At 48.3% G+C, this 19288-nt stretch overlaps 1 protein-coding gene across 1 annotated transcript; it reads right to left on the reverse strand.

Annotated features, from left to right (window-relative positions):
- Positions 1 to 266: 266 nt before the first annotated feature.
- On the reverse strand, positions 267 to 18060 carry Srl (sarcalumenin). The gene is made up of 8 exons (XM_042054908.1): positions 17661 to 18060; positions 16133 to 16958; positions 15516 to 16021; positions 12577 to 12678; positions 11014 to 11109; positions 6295 to 6411; positions 4896 to 5129; positions 267 to 1078 (listed from the first exon to the last, which is right to left on the reverse strand). Exons 1-8 carry the CDS (start codon positions 18058 to 18060, stop codon positions 267 to 269), a joined length of 3093 nt encoding a protein of 1030 aa, XP_041910842.1.
- Positions 18061 to 19288: the final 1228 nt, after the last annotated feature.

Here is a 19288-nt window from a genome sequence, read left to right on the forward strand (position 1 = left end):
AGACATGACCCAGGAAAAACAAGGGAAGCCTGACTAGCCTGTGTCAGGCCTTCTAACTGAAGCAATAAGACAAGCACACTATAATTCACAGTTTCCACTCTCCTCCCTTGTTCCTTCCCTGATTCACCGGCCTCAATGAACTCCCAAATCTCCAATTCAGACTGATTGTCACCAGTATGGCTCAAAGGGCTAAAAACTGGGACTTCTCAGACAGTTAGGACACAAGCTCATTCACCCATGGGGCCCCGAGAATGGCTGTACATGACCTAGTGCTTCTTATAGCGATTCTTTGGGGCCTCGCCGCAACCTGTTTTGTCACAGTTAGGAGCACCTGGGTTCTTCCCAAGCCCCAGGCTCCCTAGAAGGCCGGGGAGCTCCTGGGTGATGGCCCGTTCAATCTTCTCCAGGAAGCAACCCCCCATGTAAGAGCACTGCTGAGAGAGGAGTTTGAAATTGGAGATGGGGTTGATGCCAAAGAAGTCCTTGTAGGCCTCACGGTTGGGAAGGTCAAACTTGCTGACGTTGGTCTTTGCCAGGATGGTCTTGAAAATGTAGAATTTATCAGGATCTTCCACAATGTCCTTAAAAACCAGTTCCCCATCACTGAAGAAGGTCATTTTGTCCTTGTACGTCTGTAGATAGCGGTCAACTAGAAGGGCGTGGATGCGGACACGGATGGCGTGCTGGCGAATGAACGCAATCTTGTTCTCTAACCTGTTCTCAATCACCTGGTTCAGGTCTTCCAGCAGAGAGATCTCCTCTTTGAGGAAGAGCTCCCGGTGGGTGTCGGGCTTATAGTCCTGTGGCCAGAAGGAGCTGACGTAAACCCGTGGAGGCTCTGTGACATTGATGAGAGGGGCCAGGCTCCAGAAGAGAGCTCCGTACACCCGCATGAGCATTTGCGTGGCCAGGTTGTCGGCCTTGTTCAGAATGATCCTTATCTGGGACTCCCGTCCCTTCAGCTGGCGGAAGAGCGTCTCCAGCTCCAGGCCCACGTCCAGCTTGGTGGGATCAAAGACAACAAAGATGAGGTCGGCTCTGTCGATGAACCACTGACACACGTCATTGAAGGGGTAGCCTTGGGGGACAGGAATAAGAAGTCAACCTGAGTGGGGCACACACAAAGCCCTTTGCACCTCCCTGAGCCAAGTCAAGCACTGGCAATCTCCTGGATTTCTAGAGACCAGTGAGTATTGTCTCTTGCTTTTTGTCAACCTTTAATCAAGAACAGTCTGACCCATGCTTTAACATACAGTGGCTTCTGAATCCCTAGTGAAGTGAAGTATTTGTCCAAAGTGGAGCTTTTTAATGCAGTGTGTGGTTGTGCACTCCTGTAATCCCATCATTCTGGGAAGCAGAGGCAGGAGGATCTTCAATTCAAGCCAGGCTGAGCCACATAATGAGATGCTGTTTCAGAAACAAAAGCAGCAGCAAAAAGAAAAAAATCAGAGCTAGAGAGATGTCTCATTGGTTAAGAGCACTGGCTGCCCTTTCTGAGGACCCAGGTTCTGTCCCTAGCACCCACAGCCACTCACTACTGTCTGTAATTTGAGTCTCAGAGGAGCCAACTTCCTCTTCTGGCCTCCGTGGGCACCAGGCATGCATATGGTGCAGACATACGTGCAGGTAAAATACCCATACACATAAGACAATTGTTTTTTTTTTTTGGTTTTGGTAATGGTTTTTTGAGACAGGGTTTTTCTGTGTAGCTCTGGCTGTCCTGGAACTCATACTGTAGACAAGGCTGGCCTTGAACTCAGAGATTTGCCTGCCTCTGCCTCCTGAAGGCTGGGATTAAAGGTGTGTGCCACCGGTGCCCAGCTAAGAAATAATAAAATATTAATAGGAAAAAAAGCAAGTGGTTTTCCAAATGCCTAAAAGAATCTAGGACAATGGCAAAGATGCTGAAAGAACTATCCAGAAGTCAGAAGGAAAGGGGATGTGTAACTTCAGGAAAAAAAAAATGTGGGTTGAGTGTTGAGTGTCTGTCGAGACCTGGGCTAGTGACAGACCAGCTAGATGGTCACTGCTCTTAAATTCCAGGTCATAGGCCGGGCGGTGGTGGCGCACGCCTTTAATCCCAGCACTCGGGAGGCAGAGGCCGGCCGATCTCCGTGAGTTCGAGACCAGCCTGGTCTACAAACGCTAGTTCCGTGACAGGCACCATAGCGACAGAGAAACCTTATCTCGAAAAACAAAAACAAAACAAAACAAAAAAGACTACTGTGTTAGGCTGGATATGATGGAGCATGCATTTAGTCCCAGCATTCAAGGGGCAGAAGCAAGAGGATCTCTGTGAGTTCAAGGCCATCCTGGTGGTCATAGCAAGCTCTAGAACATCCAGAGCTGTCTCAAAAGCAAACAGATAAAAATAATGAGAGACAGAGAGAGAGAGAGAGAGAGAGAGAGAGAGAGAGCGCGAAACTACTGTGTTTCAAACAGGAAAGACCCAGCTTAAATCTGCAGCCACGCAGGGGCTGGCTATATAGTAATTCTCACCTGCTGTGCTCTTATTTACAAAACAAGACGACAAGGGACACCACTGTGAGGGCTGCTCTTGGTTGTCAACTTGACTACATAGGGAATGAACTAAAACCCAAGTGGCTGGATTCACCTGTGAGGGACTTTGCTTAATTAGATCATTTGAAGTGGGGAGACCCACTTTTAATCTGATCTTTTGAGACAGGGAAAAGCCCCCTCTAATCTGGACCACACCTCCTGCCGGTAGCCTATAAAAAGGACACGAAGAAGGAAGCTTTCTCTCTTTGCCTGCTTGCCCTCCAGTTCACTGCCAAGTTCATGTCTTCACTGGCATGAGAGTCCACTTCTTCAGGATTCCAGCAGGTACTGAAGACCAGCTGAGACTTCCAGCCTAGCGGACTGAACTGGATTCTTGGATTTTCTGTTAGTAGACAGCAATTATTTGTAATCCATTCTAATAAATCCCCTTTATATCTATATGTAGAGATAGATTGAGAGCAATATGATATATCAATCATATATAGAGATGATAGATAGATAGATAGATAGATTGTTAGATTCATTCTGTAAGTTCTGTTTCTCCAAAGAACTGTGACTAATACAAACAGTTTCAAAAACACTGATTTTTTTTAACCAATAAAATAATGTATTAAGCTGAGTGAAGTGAAACATGCCCCAGCAGTACTGAAGCAGCATGGGCAGCCCATTTCTATTGGTTTTCATGGTCTGAGTTGATGAGAACAACTGACCAGGTCTCTTCCTCAAGGAACAGGATCCACTGAGATACAAACTCAGGTCACTGGATTGAGAGTCCAGAGCATTAACCATTACACCACGGGAGTTGGTGCCAATATATAAAGCTATCTGATTTATAGTAGGGCTTAATATGATTATCATAACTCAATTATATATTGCCAATAAATCAGGGTTCAGTTATGCTGTGGAACAATCTTTTTGTATTCTGTGACTATGAATTCCTCTCACTGGTTAATGGAAAGCTAACTGCCCAATAGCCAGGCAAGGAAAGGGTAGGTGGGGCTTGCAGACAAAAAGAGAATGCAAGGAAGAAGGGAGCAAAGTCACTGGACAGATGTGGAAGAAGCCAGATGAATACGCCCTGCTGAAAAAGATACCACCACACAGTAGAGCGTAGATAAGAAATATGGGTTAATTTAAGTTATAAGAGTTAGTTAGTAACAAACCTAAACTATCAGCTGAGCATTTATAATTAATGATAAGTCTCTGAGCATTTATTGTGGAGTCAGAAGTCCCTACAAGAAACTCCACCTACACAGTTATAACCCAAAAGCGTCATATAACCATAAACTGAGATTTGCCATTTGATCACCTATTACTATGACTGCCCTGATTAGGACACATCAGTGCAGATAGCCCTGTGCCATGGCAGTATCCAATGCCCTATGATACAGCCTAATGCTTACCAGGCCAAAAATAGCAATGCCCTGCATCTGAGGCAGGCAGGGGCTGCAAAGCCTAATAAAGGTTTAGACTAAAGCAGGCCCAACAAAGCAGATGTTGGGAGTAAGAAGAGATGTAGATCATGCTCAACAGAATAAGCCCATGCCCAAGACCCAGGTTAGCCGAATTCAAATATAAATCACCGGGATCCAATTAGTCTAGGCCTTCCACTATTCAGGGCAGACTGGGTACCCAACAACAGCTAGTCCCCAGCTTGGACATCTCCAGGACCTTACGGGGAAGACCAGTACTCCCCCTGGGAAGCTACTAACCATCTCCAAACTCAGGCAGCCCTTTAGGAGGCAGAGAACATGACACTTGAGTTCCCAAGTGGTACCACAGCAACAGTGAGAAGGGGTGGAGGTGAAGAGCATCTCTTCATCTCAAACATTAACCACCCTGTTCCTCTGCTGGCCTGCTACCCTCTGCTGCTCAGTGTCCTAAGACAGAGGTCTTGCTATCCAGAAATGTGTGTGTGCGTGTGTGTGTGTGAAAGTGAGTGTGCCCACAAGTGTGTATACATTGAGAGGAGGAGAACTACTTTCTGTCCCATTTCTTTAAGACAAGGCCTCTCGTTTTGGCTAGGCGGGCTTGGCCACAGAGCTCCAGGATTCAGGGATCCAGCTATGCCCACCCTGCAGCACTGGCGTTGAAGGCACAGGTAGCCATGCTGCACTTTTTTGTTTTCCTGAGTCAGGGTTTTTCCTGTGTAACAGCTCTGACTGGCCTGGAACTCACTCGGTAGTCCAGGCTGGGCTGGAACTCACAGAGATCCTCCTGCATCTGTCTCCCGAGCGCTGGGATTAAAGATGTGCGCCACCACTCCACGTTTCAAGCCTCACTTTTTACACGGGTGGTAAGGGTGTGAATTCAGGTCCCCGTGCTCTCAGAGCAAGTACTCTCAATCTGAGCACATCTCCAGGCCCATAAATTACCTCTTTCCTGTTGTTTGCGGTTCTCAATGATGCCTGGTGTATCTACAAAAGTGACTCGTTCTAGAAGTTTGTGGGGAACCTCAATGCCAATCAACTTCTCCAGAAAATTCTGGCCAAACTTTTCAAGGGGTGAGAATGATCGGGCACTGTCAGCAGCCATGACGATGCCCTCAATGGTTTTCAGCTTGGGCCCATGCATAAGGACGGTGAACTCGGAGGTGGTAGGTTCAGCACCTGCATCCATGGTGAGAGAAGGAAAAGCAACCAGTGAGAAACAGACTTCTAGAAGGGGTGTGTTCAGGAAAACATCTTGGAAAGGACCGATTGTGCCAAAATATACAGATCATAACGTTTACATTTTAATCTTTAAACCTATAGCATTAAAATATTCACATTATCATGCAACCAGTTAGTTATCCTCACTTTCCAAAACAGTTATCTTCCCACACTGAAACTCTTGTTTCCATTAGGTAGTAACTCCCTTCTCCTTCCTTGGCAACCTCTATTCTTTGTCTGCCTCTGAGTTTTTCCTGTTGTGGCACCTCATGTGAGTACAATCATACAGTATCTGTGCTGTTGTGCCTGGCTTGTTTTATTTAGTACATTTTCAAGGTTTATTTATATTGTGGCAAGGATGTATCCGATGTGTTCTGACAGCATGCATGCTTCATTCCTTTCTGTCTGTGTTCATGTGTATTGTGTGCACACACATGTGTGCGTGCACGCATGTGTACATGGGTGCTTGTGTGTGTGCATGCACGCATGTGTGTGGGCGTGTGTATGTGTGTGTGTGTGTGTGTGTGTGTGTGTTGCACGCACCTGCCATGGCACAAGGGTATAAAGGTCAGAAGGCAGACAACTGTGGGTACTCTCACCTTCTTCTACCTTATCTCTTGTACACGGCTGCACAGGCCAGGTTAGCTGGCCTCCAGGCTTTTGGGGGTTCTCCTATCTCCAATTTCAATCCCCCTATAGAAGTACTGCAATCACAGACACATGTGCTACTCAGCTGGCCTTTTTTTTTCTGAGACAGGGTTTCTCTGTAGCTTTGGAGCCTTTGTAGACGAGGCTGACCTCGAACTCACAGAGATCCACCTGCCTCTGTCTCCCGAGTGCCACCCCGCCCAGCCTCTACCTGGCTTTGTCTTGGATCCTGAGCCATGCAGCAACCCCCTCTCAGCTAGTGCTCCACTGGCTGCACAGGCTACAGTCTGGTTATTCCTTCGTCCAGCAGTGGACAGGAGTTGTTTCTACTTTGGGACTTTTATAAATAATGCTGCTGGAGGCAGAAGAGCTGATGGTTCTTGCAGGTCATTTTCATTCACATTATTAAGGGCATATAAGTGCTTTGATTATTCATCTGCTTTAACAGTTAAACACATCCCCCCCAGATTCTCACCTGTATAAAGCTGATAGCGAGTTTCTTCTAACCCAAGGAGGTAGTTTATCATGGTGGATTTGCCAACACTCCACGGTCCCAGGAACAGCACCATTGGCTTGGAGGTGATCTCTCCATCTACAACAGCAAGAGTTGGAAGCGGAAGTGAGCTAGCATCAGTCCTTATTGTAGGAGCAGCCCTGCTCCCCAAAGCACTATGCATCCCCACTGCCATCCAGCTGCTCAGGGGTCCGCTGTGGATCAAGCTGTGCAGCGGGCAGTGACTTTCTTGCTTTATGAGAATATTCGCTCAAAAGACACCAGGAGCATTTTGACCTTTTCCAGATCCTTGGCACATCTGCCTGCACCAGAAGGAAGAGCCAAGCGGATTAATACATACTGGCTCAGTGCTCGCGCTGGGAGCAGTCTCCTGCCTAAATCTAGAGATGAATGGGTCATGCGAAGGACGGAGCTTCACACTGAGAAGGACTGAATTTTGCTCCACAGACCAAGAACAAGAGAAGAAAGGACATGGAAGAGGCGTGTACCGTGAGCTCCATCCACACTCCAGGCTCTGCGGTTTCCTCTCCTTTCCACTGTGGCTCCCCAAATCCCCACCTCCAGCTCAAATATTCTAATCTCAGATATCCTGCTCCAAAGTTCACAATAAGTCTTCTAGGGTCTGAAACCAAACACTAAAATCTACGATCTTTAAATACTTGGGCGCTGAGACCAAGGTCCTCCCTGACGCCATGCTGGGAAGCACACTCTACCAAGGCTACTCAGCTGGGAGAAAACGGAATTCTTTAGTGTTTTCAAAAAATAGGGATGGGGGCTTGGAGGGAGCTCAGCAGCAGAGCATTTGCATAGTACGTGTGAGGCCTGGGTTCAATCCCTGGTACTGCAAACATAAAATAAAATTAAGTGGGGGCAAAATAGAGAGTGAGAGCCTTCAGACAGAGAAATGATTTGTCGTATTGTTGACTCTGCTCCTCTCGGTTCTTTTCTGAATGATGTCTACTGCACACCTACATTCTCCAGACTTTGGCCTTCCTGAATCTGCAGATAGTCCTCAAAATGCAGGCCTCCTTTTAAAACTTCTTTTTCATTTATTTCCTGTAATTCTGTATGATGTTTTGATTCCAAAGTCTGAAGTAAAAATGGCCCACTCTGTCTGGGCCATAACACCCTCTCTAGTAGGTAACTAATGCTAGGAGCTTTTTTTCTATTTTTTTTTAATTTTGAGACAAGGTTATGTTATATTGCCCAAGATGATCTCAAAGTCCTGGGCTCAAGAATCCAGTAATTCTCCTACCTCAGCCTCCAGAGCAGCTGGACTCTTTTGCCACTACACTGAGCAGCATTGCTAATTGCTGGCATTTTCCCAACAATCTTGATGTGTATAATCAATATTTTAGATATCCCAGGTCATCGTTTCTGTATATAGTATGATTGCCCTTCTGTGCCTGTCTTTTGGATGCATGGCTTTTGTTTCTCTGAGGTAAATCAAGTCCTGGAAGATGGTGTCTTGTGCGTGGTGAGCACGTATCCACGGCCTGGCCCGTTCCCTCCTGCCTGCAAATAAACCTGAGAGGTCCTCCAGCCTGGGGACAAGATGATGAGCAGGTCTGTAGGGGTACGTCCCGTAACAGAGATTTTCAAAAAGCCAGTGAGTTCTCAGACGGGGATTCCGGGTGCTGCTGTTCCAACTCTGCACAGCAGGGGGCATCGTGGACATATGTGGGAGGCCAGTAATAATCTTGAAGGCTAGGGGTCATGCAGGAAGCTGGCAAGAGATTAGGGCGGAGAAGCCAAGTCCAGAAAGGGAAGCCATAAAAGAGCCAATTGGCCCTTGCTGAGAACCAGTCCTGGGGCAGTTGGCAACCTCTTGGCCACTGAGGCTTTAAGTCTGGAGTTTCCCCAGGAGGGCCATGCCATTCTTGCTGTTAGAGTAGGGAGAGAAGGCAAACCCAGAGGACAAAAGAGAGCCACTGAGAGATTCCGTAACCTCATACCAGGGTCTGCATGTCCCCTGAGAAGCAGAAGAGGACTGCTGACTCCCAGGCTTGTGAGAATGGTGGAAGTGACAGAACAGGGTATCCCCGAGGAAAGAAAATCACAATCCTGCTGGAGCGTCACGGCTAGGGCAACCAGCACTACCTGGCATCAGGTTCCTTTCTGTAAAGTGGGGCTCTATATGCCCTCAGATACCACAGCTACTCAGTAGGCATTAGGATATTATGGAAATTGCCGAGTAACACAGGGAGAGATTTGTGATATCATTCACAATTAAAACAAGGGTTGGGGTTATGGCTCAGTGGTAGAGCACTTGCCTAGGATGCTCTAGTCCCTGGGTTCCATCCCCAAAACTGAAAAGAAAAAAATAACAATTACAAAAGCTTTAAAATAGGAGTGAGATTAGCTGTGGCTATAGGACAGGGACAGGGCACCTTAGCGTGTCTGGAGTCGCAGTGACAGGGCACCTTAATTTTTCTGGAGTCTGAGGAGTAGCCCCAGCACAGCAAAAATGAGTAACCCTTTCAAAACTGGCAAACTGTGGTGGGACACAAATTGTCTGGTACATTCTGTGAGTACAGATTAGAGTATTTCAAGGAGAATTTGCAACAATGATCAAATACTTAATTCTAGTGTTCCATATTAGTTTTTTAAACATTTATTTGTGGAGCTGGGATGTTCCAGAGGGTAAGTTGTGGGAGTCGCTTCTCTCCTTCCACCATGTAGGTTATCAGGGCTGGCAGAAGGTGTTTTTACCCCCTGAGCCATCTTGTTGGCCCCTCTCCATGCCCTACAAATATCTATGCACAAAATATACAGTGATTATACTAGTGTTTGAAATGTTTTAATTTCAGTTTTTCCCAGACAGCATCCCACTCTCAAGCTGAGGGTGGCCTGAATTCACTCTGTAGCCCAGACTGGCTTTGAATGCCCAGCAATCCTCCTGCTTCAGCCTGCCCAGTGCTGGAACGCCAGGCATAGCTACCATGCCCAGTCTTGGAGCACTACACTTTTTAACTTATCTGATGTGTACATAATGATGTTTGCATGTGTGTAAGTGTGCACAGTGGTGTGTGTGTGTGTGTGTGTGTGTGCGCGGGGGGGCTGATTCTCTCCTTCTCCCATGTGGAGTCCAGGAACTGAACTCAATGCATGAGCCTTGGAGACAAGGACCTTTGCCTGCTGAGCCACCTCACTAGCCCCACACGTGTGGGGACGGATAACTGTTTAAGCTCCTGCTCTCACTCTGTAGCCCAGGCTGGCCTCCAACTCACAGAGATCTGCCTGCCTCTGCCTCCTGAGTGCTGGGACTAAAGGCGTGCGCCACCACTCACAGCTACTAGCCCCATTTTTTTTAAAAGATAGGACAGGGTAAGAACCTATTGTCCCTTGAAAATTAGATACTGGTTGTACAGAACCTGGTGTGTTCTTAGAACACAGGGCCATGCATGCATGCACATACATGTATATGTATGTATATACATACATGTATGCACAGTTGACATAATATGATTCCATGTATGTAAAAAGAAAAAGACATTTCTATGCTCATAGATACAGAGTAATTGTCTGGAAGATCCTATTACTTCCTGTAGTCTTGAGCACTATAACAGGAAACTAAGTGGGTGTTTCCGGGAGTGGAATTAGACTGAAGATGAAGAAAGAAACTGTGTGTCTATGTGCATGTGTATGTGTGTGTGAGTGTATGTCTGTATGAGTGTGTGAGTGTATGTGTGTAAGTGTATATGTGTATGTGTGAGTGTGAGTATGTGAGTGTATGTGTATGTGAGAGAGAGAGAGAAAGAGAGAGAGAGAGAGAGAGAGAGAGAGAGAGAGAGAGAGAGAGAGTGTGTGTGTGTGTGTGTGTGTGTGTATGTGGTGTTTTGGAGACAGGTCTTCCTATGTAGTAGCCCAGAACTCACTGTGTAGCCTGATCTGGCCACAATGTTATAATTTTCCTGCTTCTGCCTCCCCAGATCTAGGATTATAATTATATGCCATCATGTCTGACTTTGTTTCAGTATATATTATTTTATATTATTTGAATACAATTGAAACAAGGATGTCTTACTTTTATCATTTTAAAAGCCAAGTTTTAAAAGAATCTAGGTCCTATGCTAGGTGCAGTAGAACGTATGTGTAAAGCCAGCTCTCAGTAAGCTAAGACAGGCGCTTCCAAAGTTCAAGGCCAGCATGAGCTACATAGTGAGACTTTGTCCCAGAAATCAACAGCAGCAGCCAGGTGTGGTGGCACATGCACTTGGGAGGCAGAGGAAGTAGATCTCTGTGAGTTTGAGGTCAGCCTGGTCTACAGAGACAGTTCCAGGACAGCCAGGGCTACACAGAGAAACCCCGTCTCAAAAAACCATCACCATCATCACCCAGGCCCAAAGGAGGCTTCCCAGAGGAGCAATAAGGAGACAGGAGAAATACGGCCATATGGAGGCCCGTGTGAATAGGGAGCCTGGTGGCTCCTGAGCCCAGGAGGGATCTCACAGGCCTTACACCCTGGAAATCAAAATGCCTACTGCTAAGACAAAGTGCTTGACAATGAAACCTGTCACCTCTTAGAGTACTGAGCACTTCCGAGGCCCGAGTTCCTGTCCTCCACTCCTCCTGGAGTCCTAGCACAGACCACACATGAATCTCGTGAGCCTACGTGGGCACCAGAGAGGTGTATGTGGGTAAAGGGCCAGAGCCCAGTTCAGGGTCGTGATGTTGTACCTGTGATCTCATGCTGCCGCAGCTCATTGTACTTGTAAGACTGCTCCAGGGGCTTGATGGATGAATGGTAGATCTTCCGCAGTCGCTGCAGTACCGCTGGGAGGAAGGAGCAAGGAGTGAGCATCAGACTGGCCACACACACACACACACACACACACACACACACACACACACACACACCGCTGCTCCTCACTCTAGGGCCATCTCACACCCTGAGAGAGTCTCTCTCTGCCTGTGAGAAAAGCCACCGCAGTCCAAGATCATGACAGGATTGTGTTTAGGAAGGAACTGGTCCCCATCCCACTCTCATAAATCCTCAACCAAAAGCATTTTTTACCCAATCTGCAAAACCTCCTGAAGCATTTAAGAAACAAAACAAAAACTAATTCTTGGCCGAGCACTATGTTATACACTTTTAATCCTAGCATTCAAGAGACAGAGTGACTGGGTTTCTGTGATTCCAGTAGCATCTTGGTCTACACAGCAAGTTCCAAGCAACCAGGTTACATAGTGGGACATTGTCTCAATAATAATAATAATAATAATAATAATAGACTTATTCTTGGGCAGGTATATGGCTCAGTTAGTAAAGTAGCTTACCTGTCATGCACAAGCACAGAAACCTGAGTTCAGTCCCTGATCCCATAAAAACAGAAAAAAAAAACAACAGGTGTGTAGGCACACACCTACAATACCTACTAAGGGGTGATAGCAGGAAGATCAGGGGTTCAAGGTTATCCTCTGCTGTAGGGAGTTTGAGGCCAACCTAAGCTACATGAGACACTGTCTCGAGAAAAATTAAATTGAAACCCTAATACTCTCTTTCTTCCTCACTTCAATGGTGCATCCAGAAAAGCTAGGCTGCTTTCAGCCTGGCTGAAAGCTCTGTCCTTGGGAGATGAGAATCTCATGTCTGTGCCTCTGTTTGTGCTGTCAAGGTCTCTCTAGAGTGCCCAGCAGGCTTGTGGCACAATGCTTCCTGGGGGATTCGGCCATGCCCCATGTTCTGGGGGAGCAGAAACCTAGGGTGCAACTGGGAACTTTATAGGGTGTTTGTAGCACAAGAGAACAGTATGGGGAGCAAGAATCTGACCAGTAAGGTTCTAGTCCTTGCACTGCTGTTCTCTGGCTCTGTGCCAAGAGCAAATTGCTGTATTAATATGTGCCTGGCTAGTTAATCAATTAAGAAAAGATAACAAGACCCCATTGAATCCTTGGTTCATTGTGGGAGCAAAGTAAAACATAAATATGAAGAGTTTGTAAACTAAAATCCAAGCAGATAGGATGGATTCTTATTAACCATCATCCCTCTACAAGGACAGTGGTGGGGTGGTAGGGTGGTGGGGTGCACCCTACAGATGATGGCTCTGGAATTCACCCTCTGTTCTGACACTGTGCCCTCTGCTTGGTTATCTTCTTTGTCCCCCATCCTTGGCCTTGTTCACAGAGTTACCTCACACACCTCCCTTGCCCAGGGTTCTCCTCTTCTTTGTGGTCCCCTCAGGCCTCAGCACTTCAGAGCTCTGGTGCCCTGGATCCCAGCCCATCCCCTTCCCCAGGTACCTGTGTAATCGTCAGCTGGCTTGTCCTCATTCAGCATCAGGGTTTTCTCAATATGGGAGCGATCCCTCATGGGAGCCTCTTCACTCACATCCTCCGTCTCTTCTGGAAAGAAAAGCAGACAGTGCAGGGTCAGAGCAAATCTAAACCAGTAGACTTGTAAGCCTCACAGAGATGGAGCAGAGCCCGGCCTCAGGAAGACATAGAACAAAGTTGCCAAGTTGAATGAATTTGAAATGTAAATACAACTTTCAAGACCCATGATCTATGTGTGTGTGTTCATGTATATGGAAGTCTACAGGAGCGTGCATGAGCACATGTGTGTGGGACTATATGGAGGCCAGAGATGAATCTCTGATGTTCTTCTTCCAGATCTATCCACCTTGTTTATTTATTTACCTGTCTTTTATTTTTAACAAGGTCTGCCATTACTCACCAACTACGCTCGACTGGTCTGTGAGCCCCAAGGATCTGTGTGTCCTGCTCACAGTGTTGGAATTACAAGAGCACAACACCACCCCTGGCTTTTTACATAGGAGGTGGAGATCAAACTCAGATCCTCACAGCTGTGCAGTGAGCATTTCAGTGACTGCGATGGCTGGTCTCAGTGTCAGCTGGCCACACATTAGTGTCGCCTGAACAGGGAGCCTCATTCCAAGAACTGTCCTGACTGCCTTAATTACTGTAGGAGGGCCCTCCCACTGTGGGTGGTGTCTGTCCTAAGCAGGTGGGCCTGTGCTGCATAAGAAAGCTAGCTGAGGGCCGGAGAGATGGCTCAGAGGTTAAGAGCATCCCCTGCTCTTCCAAAGGTCCTGAGTTCAATTCCCAGCAACATGGTGGCTCACAGCCATCTGTAATGAGGTCTGGTGCCCTCTTCTGGCCTGCAGGCATACAGACTGAATATTGTATACATAATAAATAATTTTTTTTTTTTAAAAAAAAGGAAACTATCTGAGCAAAGCCGAGGGAACAAGTCAGTAAGCAGTGTTCCTCCATGATCTCGGCATCAGTTCCCACCTCAGTTTCCCTCAAGGAAATGGACTGTAACCTAAAAATACGTTCTCTTCTCCAAGTTGTTTTTGGTCAGTGTTGTTGTCACAACAGAAAACAAACGAGGACACTGGGACACTATCACCCCACCCCGTTGACTGTAGTCATCTGTTCAACTGCATTGAGCCCAGAGTGTGGTGACGGTGACACACACCTATGCATGATCCTAGCAGCCAAGAAGCCAAGACAAGTGACTCTCAAGGTCTAAGCCGGTCCAGGCTGTATAGCAAGACCTTATTTCAAAAAAATAAAACAAATGTATTGAACACATATCACACGTCAGGTGCCAAATGTCATGCTGGTACTCAGGGACACCTACACAGGCACGGCTCCTGCCCTTAGCGAGTCATCCTACAGCCTAATGGGAACGCTTGACGAGCTGTCTTTAAAATGTGGTCATCCTGAGCCGCAAGGAGGCTAAGAGCAGCTTTGAGGGCCAAAGAAGGTCTGCAGGTTTGGGGGGTGAGGTGGGAGGGGCAGAGAACCCTTCCCTGACATCTGCTGTTGAGCCAGAGTTAGTAAAGAAAAGAAAGTAGTTTTCTGTGACGGGCCACGTGGGGTGCCTGACAAGGAGTGGCCCAGGCGCTCCAGGAGCTGACTTAAAGACCACCACAGGGGCTTGCATTTTGTCCCCAGGGCATAGAAAGCCATTGGCCAACTGAGGGAACTTCTCATCAGGACAGCGCTGATGGGAAATGAGTGGGAGGGAGCAGGTGTGTGACTGTACCGGTCGGTGCTGGCAGTCGCATACAGGTCAGCTGTCCCCATGACTGAGCAAACAAGAGACACCCATACCTGATGAGTCCTGGGAAGGATGTTGTTCATGGTCCCTGGTCTCTCAGGTCACTCATTTCTAGCAAAGCTGTCTATTCAGGGACCTTAGATTAGGAGGGTGTAGCTTAGGCTTGTGGGGTAGAGGGAGGCCAGTATCTGCATGTCTTACGCAGGTCTCAGGCAGTCCCAGCTCCCAGGTCAGATTAGGAAAGAGAAAAAGGGAAGAGCTTACTGCTCCTTACAGAAAATGTTAAGTACATAAAGAGTACACAAAGTCCACTAAGTTCCACCAGAAGTCAGGCGTGTGTGTGTGTGTGTGTGTGTGTGCCTATAGCCTAGAGGCTGAGGCAGGAGGATCAGAAGCTCAAGGCCGCCTTGACTATTACACATGCCTGGCCTGGAATACAGAAACTCCTGTCTCAAAGGGGGAAATGGCTTAAGGAAATCTGTAAGAAAGCCGCCTGGAAAAGTGATAGTGATAGCAGGACCCAGCCTGTGCCCTGCAAGCCACCTTCTGTTCTGTCCACACGTACCGCATGAGGTCTGCCGGTCCTGACCATGGCGCCCCATCAGCCCCAGCCCTCCTCCTTCCCTGTCCTTTGAGGGCTATCCTACTCTAAAGGGGTATCTGAGAGCAGTCAGCCTCAGCTCTCACACCATGGTCCTGTCCCCGATTCCTGACGTTTACACCTTATGTGGGAAGTCTTCGCGCGAGCAGACTCAGTTGGAAGAAGACTGCCTGTGCTTCCTAACCTGCCCCAACAACTCCCTGCACCTCCTTCCGCCAGCCAGTCTCAGGACCGCAAACCTGCCATCAGTTCCCTTGTCCTTAAGGCTGACCCACATCTATCAGTCCTAAAGAGGAGCCCTCTTGGACCTAACTCAGAAATGGTCAGGTCCCTCTGAAGCCTCCTGCTAGATCCATCCACACTAAAGGTTGGGTGGCTGAGGAACTGCCTACGTGGGCTCTCTGGGCTGATCAGAGGGACAGGGCCCTGCCTACCACAGCCAGAACTAACCAAGGGCTATCACATGCCCTGTATTTGTCCCACAACGTACAAGAACGTAGAAGAATGTAAAGAATGCATCTGGGATTGCCTTGAGGAATGAATTCCTACCCTGGTGAGCAATTACAGGATCCCCTCTCCCCTGTTGTCTTTCTTTGGAAGCCTCCGCCTCTGCATCCTGGGTCTTGCCACCCTCAGACCCCGCGTCCAAATCTTCCACATCAAGCTGGATGCCTTCCTCCTCATGTTCTGTGGTTTCTGCTGCTTCATGGGGCTCCCCAGCCTCCCCAGAGTTGTTCCCCTCTTCTTCTGAGCTAGCTCCATCACCGCTGTCTTCTTCAGACTCCTCCTTAGATGGAGCTCCTCCTTCTTCACTTCCTCCTTCTTCGCCACCCTCTTCCTCAGAGGAGGCCTCAGCTAGGCCCTCCTCAGGTGTCCCTGATACCTGGACCTCAGGAGGGTAGTTCTCTGTCTCCCTGTCCTTGGAACTCTGGGTGTCCCCAGACTGTTCATTGGCCTCTATAGCCGAGCCAGCCTCCTGGCTAGGTCTAGGCTCCCCTTGGTCCTCAGCCTTCTCCCCAGCTTCTGTGTCCACCTCAGCTTTTGATTCTTCTCCAGCAGATGTGGCATCCAGGGTTGTAACTAGCTCTGTAGGCTGGTGACCAGTCCCTGGGCTAGCCTCGACTTCTTTTTGAGAGGAAAGGACTTGGCTCTGTTCAGCTACTCCTTCTGCAGCTTCTCCTGCCTCTCCTCCAGAAGACATGTTGTCAGAGACTGCATCTAGGTCAGTGGACTGGTGATCAGGCCCTACAAAGGCTTCCTCTTCTGACCGTAGGATGTGGCCCTGAGGCTGGTCCTCTCCCTCCCTGGCTTCTGCAGCCATATCAGCCTCTGATTCATCTCCAGCAACTGTGGCGTCCTGGATTCCATCCAGTTCTGCAGATTGGTGACCAGACCCTGTGTTGCCCTTGTCCCTTGCCTCCACTGTATAGACCTCTTCACCCTCTACGCTAAGGGAAACCTGGGTGGCTGTGGACTCTGTTGTCCCTGCTGCTGCCTCTTCCACGGGGCTATCACCTAAGAGTCCCTGGGATTCCCCAGGGAACGCACTACTCCCCTCTTGTACTTCTGCTCCCACACTGGCAGCCCCCTCCTGTCCTGGTTCCCCTCCGGAACCAATCTCTGGCCTTTCTTCTTCTGGCCCCTCCACCCCTCCTGGAGGAAGGGTGTCTGCTGCTGTGGGGCCCTTCTCTTCCTCCCCATGCCCTTCGGTATCCCCAGATGGAGCTGACTCTGCAGCTGAGGTATTAGACAGGCTAGCTTCGGATTCGGAGCCCTGGCCGTTGGCAGTGGAAGGGGCCCCTGCTGGTGTCTGCTCCAAGCTCTCAGCCTCCCTGCCGTCTGGGTAGTGAAGGAGCAGGTTCTTGTCTCCAGGGGCCGCATCTGCATAAAGCGCCCTTTCTTTCTCCTCTAGACTTGCATCTCCAGCAGAGAAATGATTCTCCAACAAATTGCCAACATCTTCCGTGCCACCCGCAGCAGAGACTTGCAGTTCTAAATGATTAGAACATGATTGGTCAGTTCACAGGGTTGGCACTTGCCCTGCTTCTCTAGAGTCTATGGCAGGCTAGCTCCCACTGCAGAGAGCACGGTATGAGCCTGGCGTCCAAAGTTATGCCTCCCAACTTGGGTCCTCTGGACCACCTGCCTCCCTCCGAGCCTCTGGGCGTCTACAGATTAGGGAGTTAAAGGACTGACTTTCAGTCCACTAAGGGAGTTAGCTGCTGCAGTAACTCAAGAACCCCCAAAGCCTGACCCTGATCTTCAAATCTTTCCCCCTGGGTCCTGATGACTATATATGGATAGAAACTTTTGTGAGCCCTTCCAGTCCTCCCTCAGCCTTGCAACGGGCGTGGCACGTGCCACCTGGCTCCTGAGGAGATATTCCAAGATGGGACAAATGCTCGTGCATTCCACTCCTTGTCAGTTCCTAGAGTCATTAACCAGCGAGCTCTTTATACTGCTATCAGCAAAGGGGCGAAAACAGGTGTTTGCAGGCCAGATAATCTTAGGTTACAAGGCAAAGTACTTAGGGGATTACTTGTGGCTCTCAGCTTTATTAAGTCACACATCTAACCCTGTCCCCTTAAGGGCAGGCGTTCGCTGGCCTCTCTACCTCAGATTAGAGGAAACAGGGCCTGAGGAGGAGACATCCAAAATGGGTAGGGCCTGGGCTTCCCAATGGCCTCAGCCAACCCCTTCTGAGGGGATCCCCTTCTAAGGTCCTGTGGCTGTACCCACAGAGCAGAGGGCATGGGGAGAACAGAACAAACATGGTTCCAGTCTGTGCCAGAGACTGCCAAGGGTCAAGCTGGGTATTTTTGGAAAATGGGGTGGAAGCAAAGCTTAGACCTATCCCTTCTGACCTTCCCTCACAAACTGGGAGCTCTTTAAAGAGGAGGCCTGCAGGAAAAGCTGCAAGCCCATGGGAAGGGAAGGAAGACAGTCCCTCTAAGGGAAAGCCTGGTGCTTGCATCTCTTCCTTCATTGAAGTAAGAAGCCTTCCTGTCTCCAGGCATCCCACCCCTCGCCAGTTCTCAAAAGGTGGGGGCAATCTCCAGCCATTAGGAATGGGTGTTTTCTCACTAGCTCCCATAGTTAGTCAACCTGTGTCAGCTCCTGAAGGATGGGGAGCTGCGGGGCACCAATTCTAGAGGACCCCGTATACAAATGTGTAAAACTTCACCACAAGCACACTAGTAGGCACAGCTGTTTGTAAGCTTGCTTGTCCTGCCTGGCAGATTATACACCCAAATTAGTGATGGTCTTTGGTTTGCCACAGACTCACGGCCACCATGTGGCTAAGAGGTGAATGGTACACAGAACTGCCGACTCCTAGCTCACAAGGTAGTCAGGAGACACCAGAACCTTCGTGGGGATCCCAGTCCCTGACTGCATGAACCCTTTTTCCAGGATCATGCTTCTGGCTCCTGGGTAGCAATGTGGATCTTATTTGTGTGTTCTCAGCAATCAAGACCCTTGACTGCCCTACAGAAAGTTCTAGAAGAAGTCTACATTTGATGGAGGCGGGTCTTCTATCAATCTGTTTTCATTGGTTAATTAATAAAGAAAACTGCTTGGCCTAATAGGTTAGAAAATAGGTGGGTGGAGTAGACAGAACAGGAAAAAGGAAATGAGGTAGATGGCTCAGACAATTGCCCTGCCTCTACAACCAGATGCCATGAAGCCAGCCACCAGGCCAGATGTGCTGAATCTTTCCCGGTAAGACACCACTCATGGTGTTATACAGATTATTAGATATGGGTTAGTCAAGATGTGAGTAAGAGGCTGAAATTAATGGGCCAGACAGTATTTAAATGAATATGGTTTATGTGTAATTATTTTGGGTGTAAAGCTAGCCGTGCATGAGCCGGGTGGCGGGAAACAGCCCGCAGCTCCTCACTACATACATTTACATGAGGAAACCTGTAAGAATTCCTGGTTCCTTAGTCTCAGCAGGATGAGGGAACTAAATATTACTTGCCCCAATTCCTTCCCCTGCCTTTCTATCTCCCTAGTCTCTGAGAAGAATCTGTGGCAGGAATTTGTTTTAACCTAAAGAAACTGACAGTCCCCTGAGCAGTAAGATGTATAAAATATGAGATGCATTCATATAATTGTTTACTATTCTAGGCAATGAAAAATATTTCTTAGACTTATTTGCTTCTGAAGAACAAGTATTATCTCTCTCCCTCTCTCTCCCTCTCTCTCCCTCTTTCTCTCTCTTTTTCTCCCTCTTTTCTCTCTTTTCCTCTCTCTCTCCTTCTCTCTCTCTCTCTCTCTCTCTCTCTCTCTCTCTCTCTCTCTCTCTCTCTCTCTCTCTC

This window comes from Arvicola amphibius, chromosome 4 (assembly GCF_903992535.2).
Source record: "Arvicola amphibius chromosome 4, mArvAmp1.2, whole genome shotgun sequence".
Taxonomy (NCBI): domain Eukaryota; kingdom Metazoa; phylum Chordata; class Mammalia; order Rodentia; family Cricetidae; genus Arvicola; species Arvicola amphibius.

What these genes read in the sequence shown, in the direction of transcription:
- Srl (XM_042054908.1), bottom strand. Translation starts at nt 18,060, where the DNA reads ATGGGAGCTAGTGAGAAAACACCCATTCCTAATGGCTGGAGATTGCCC. An exon ending in GCGGCAGCATGAGATCACAG is followed by an intron (nt 6,412 to 11,013) that starts GTACAACATCAC and finishes TTGCTGTTGTAG; the next exon opens with ATGGAGAGATCACCTCCAAG. An exon ending in TCGCTATCAGCTTTATACAG is followed by an intron (nt 5,130 to 6,294) that starts GTGAGAATCTGG and finishes CCATGGATGCAG; the next exon opens with GTGCTGAACCTACCACCTCC.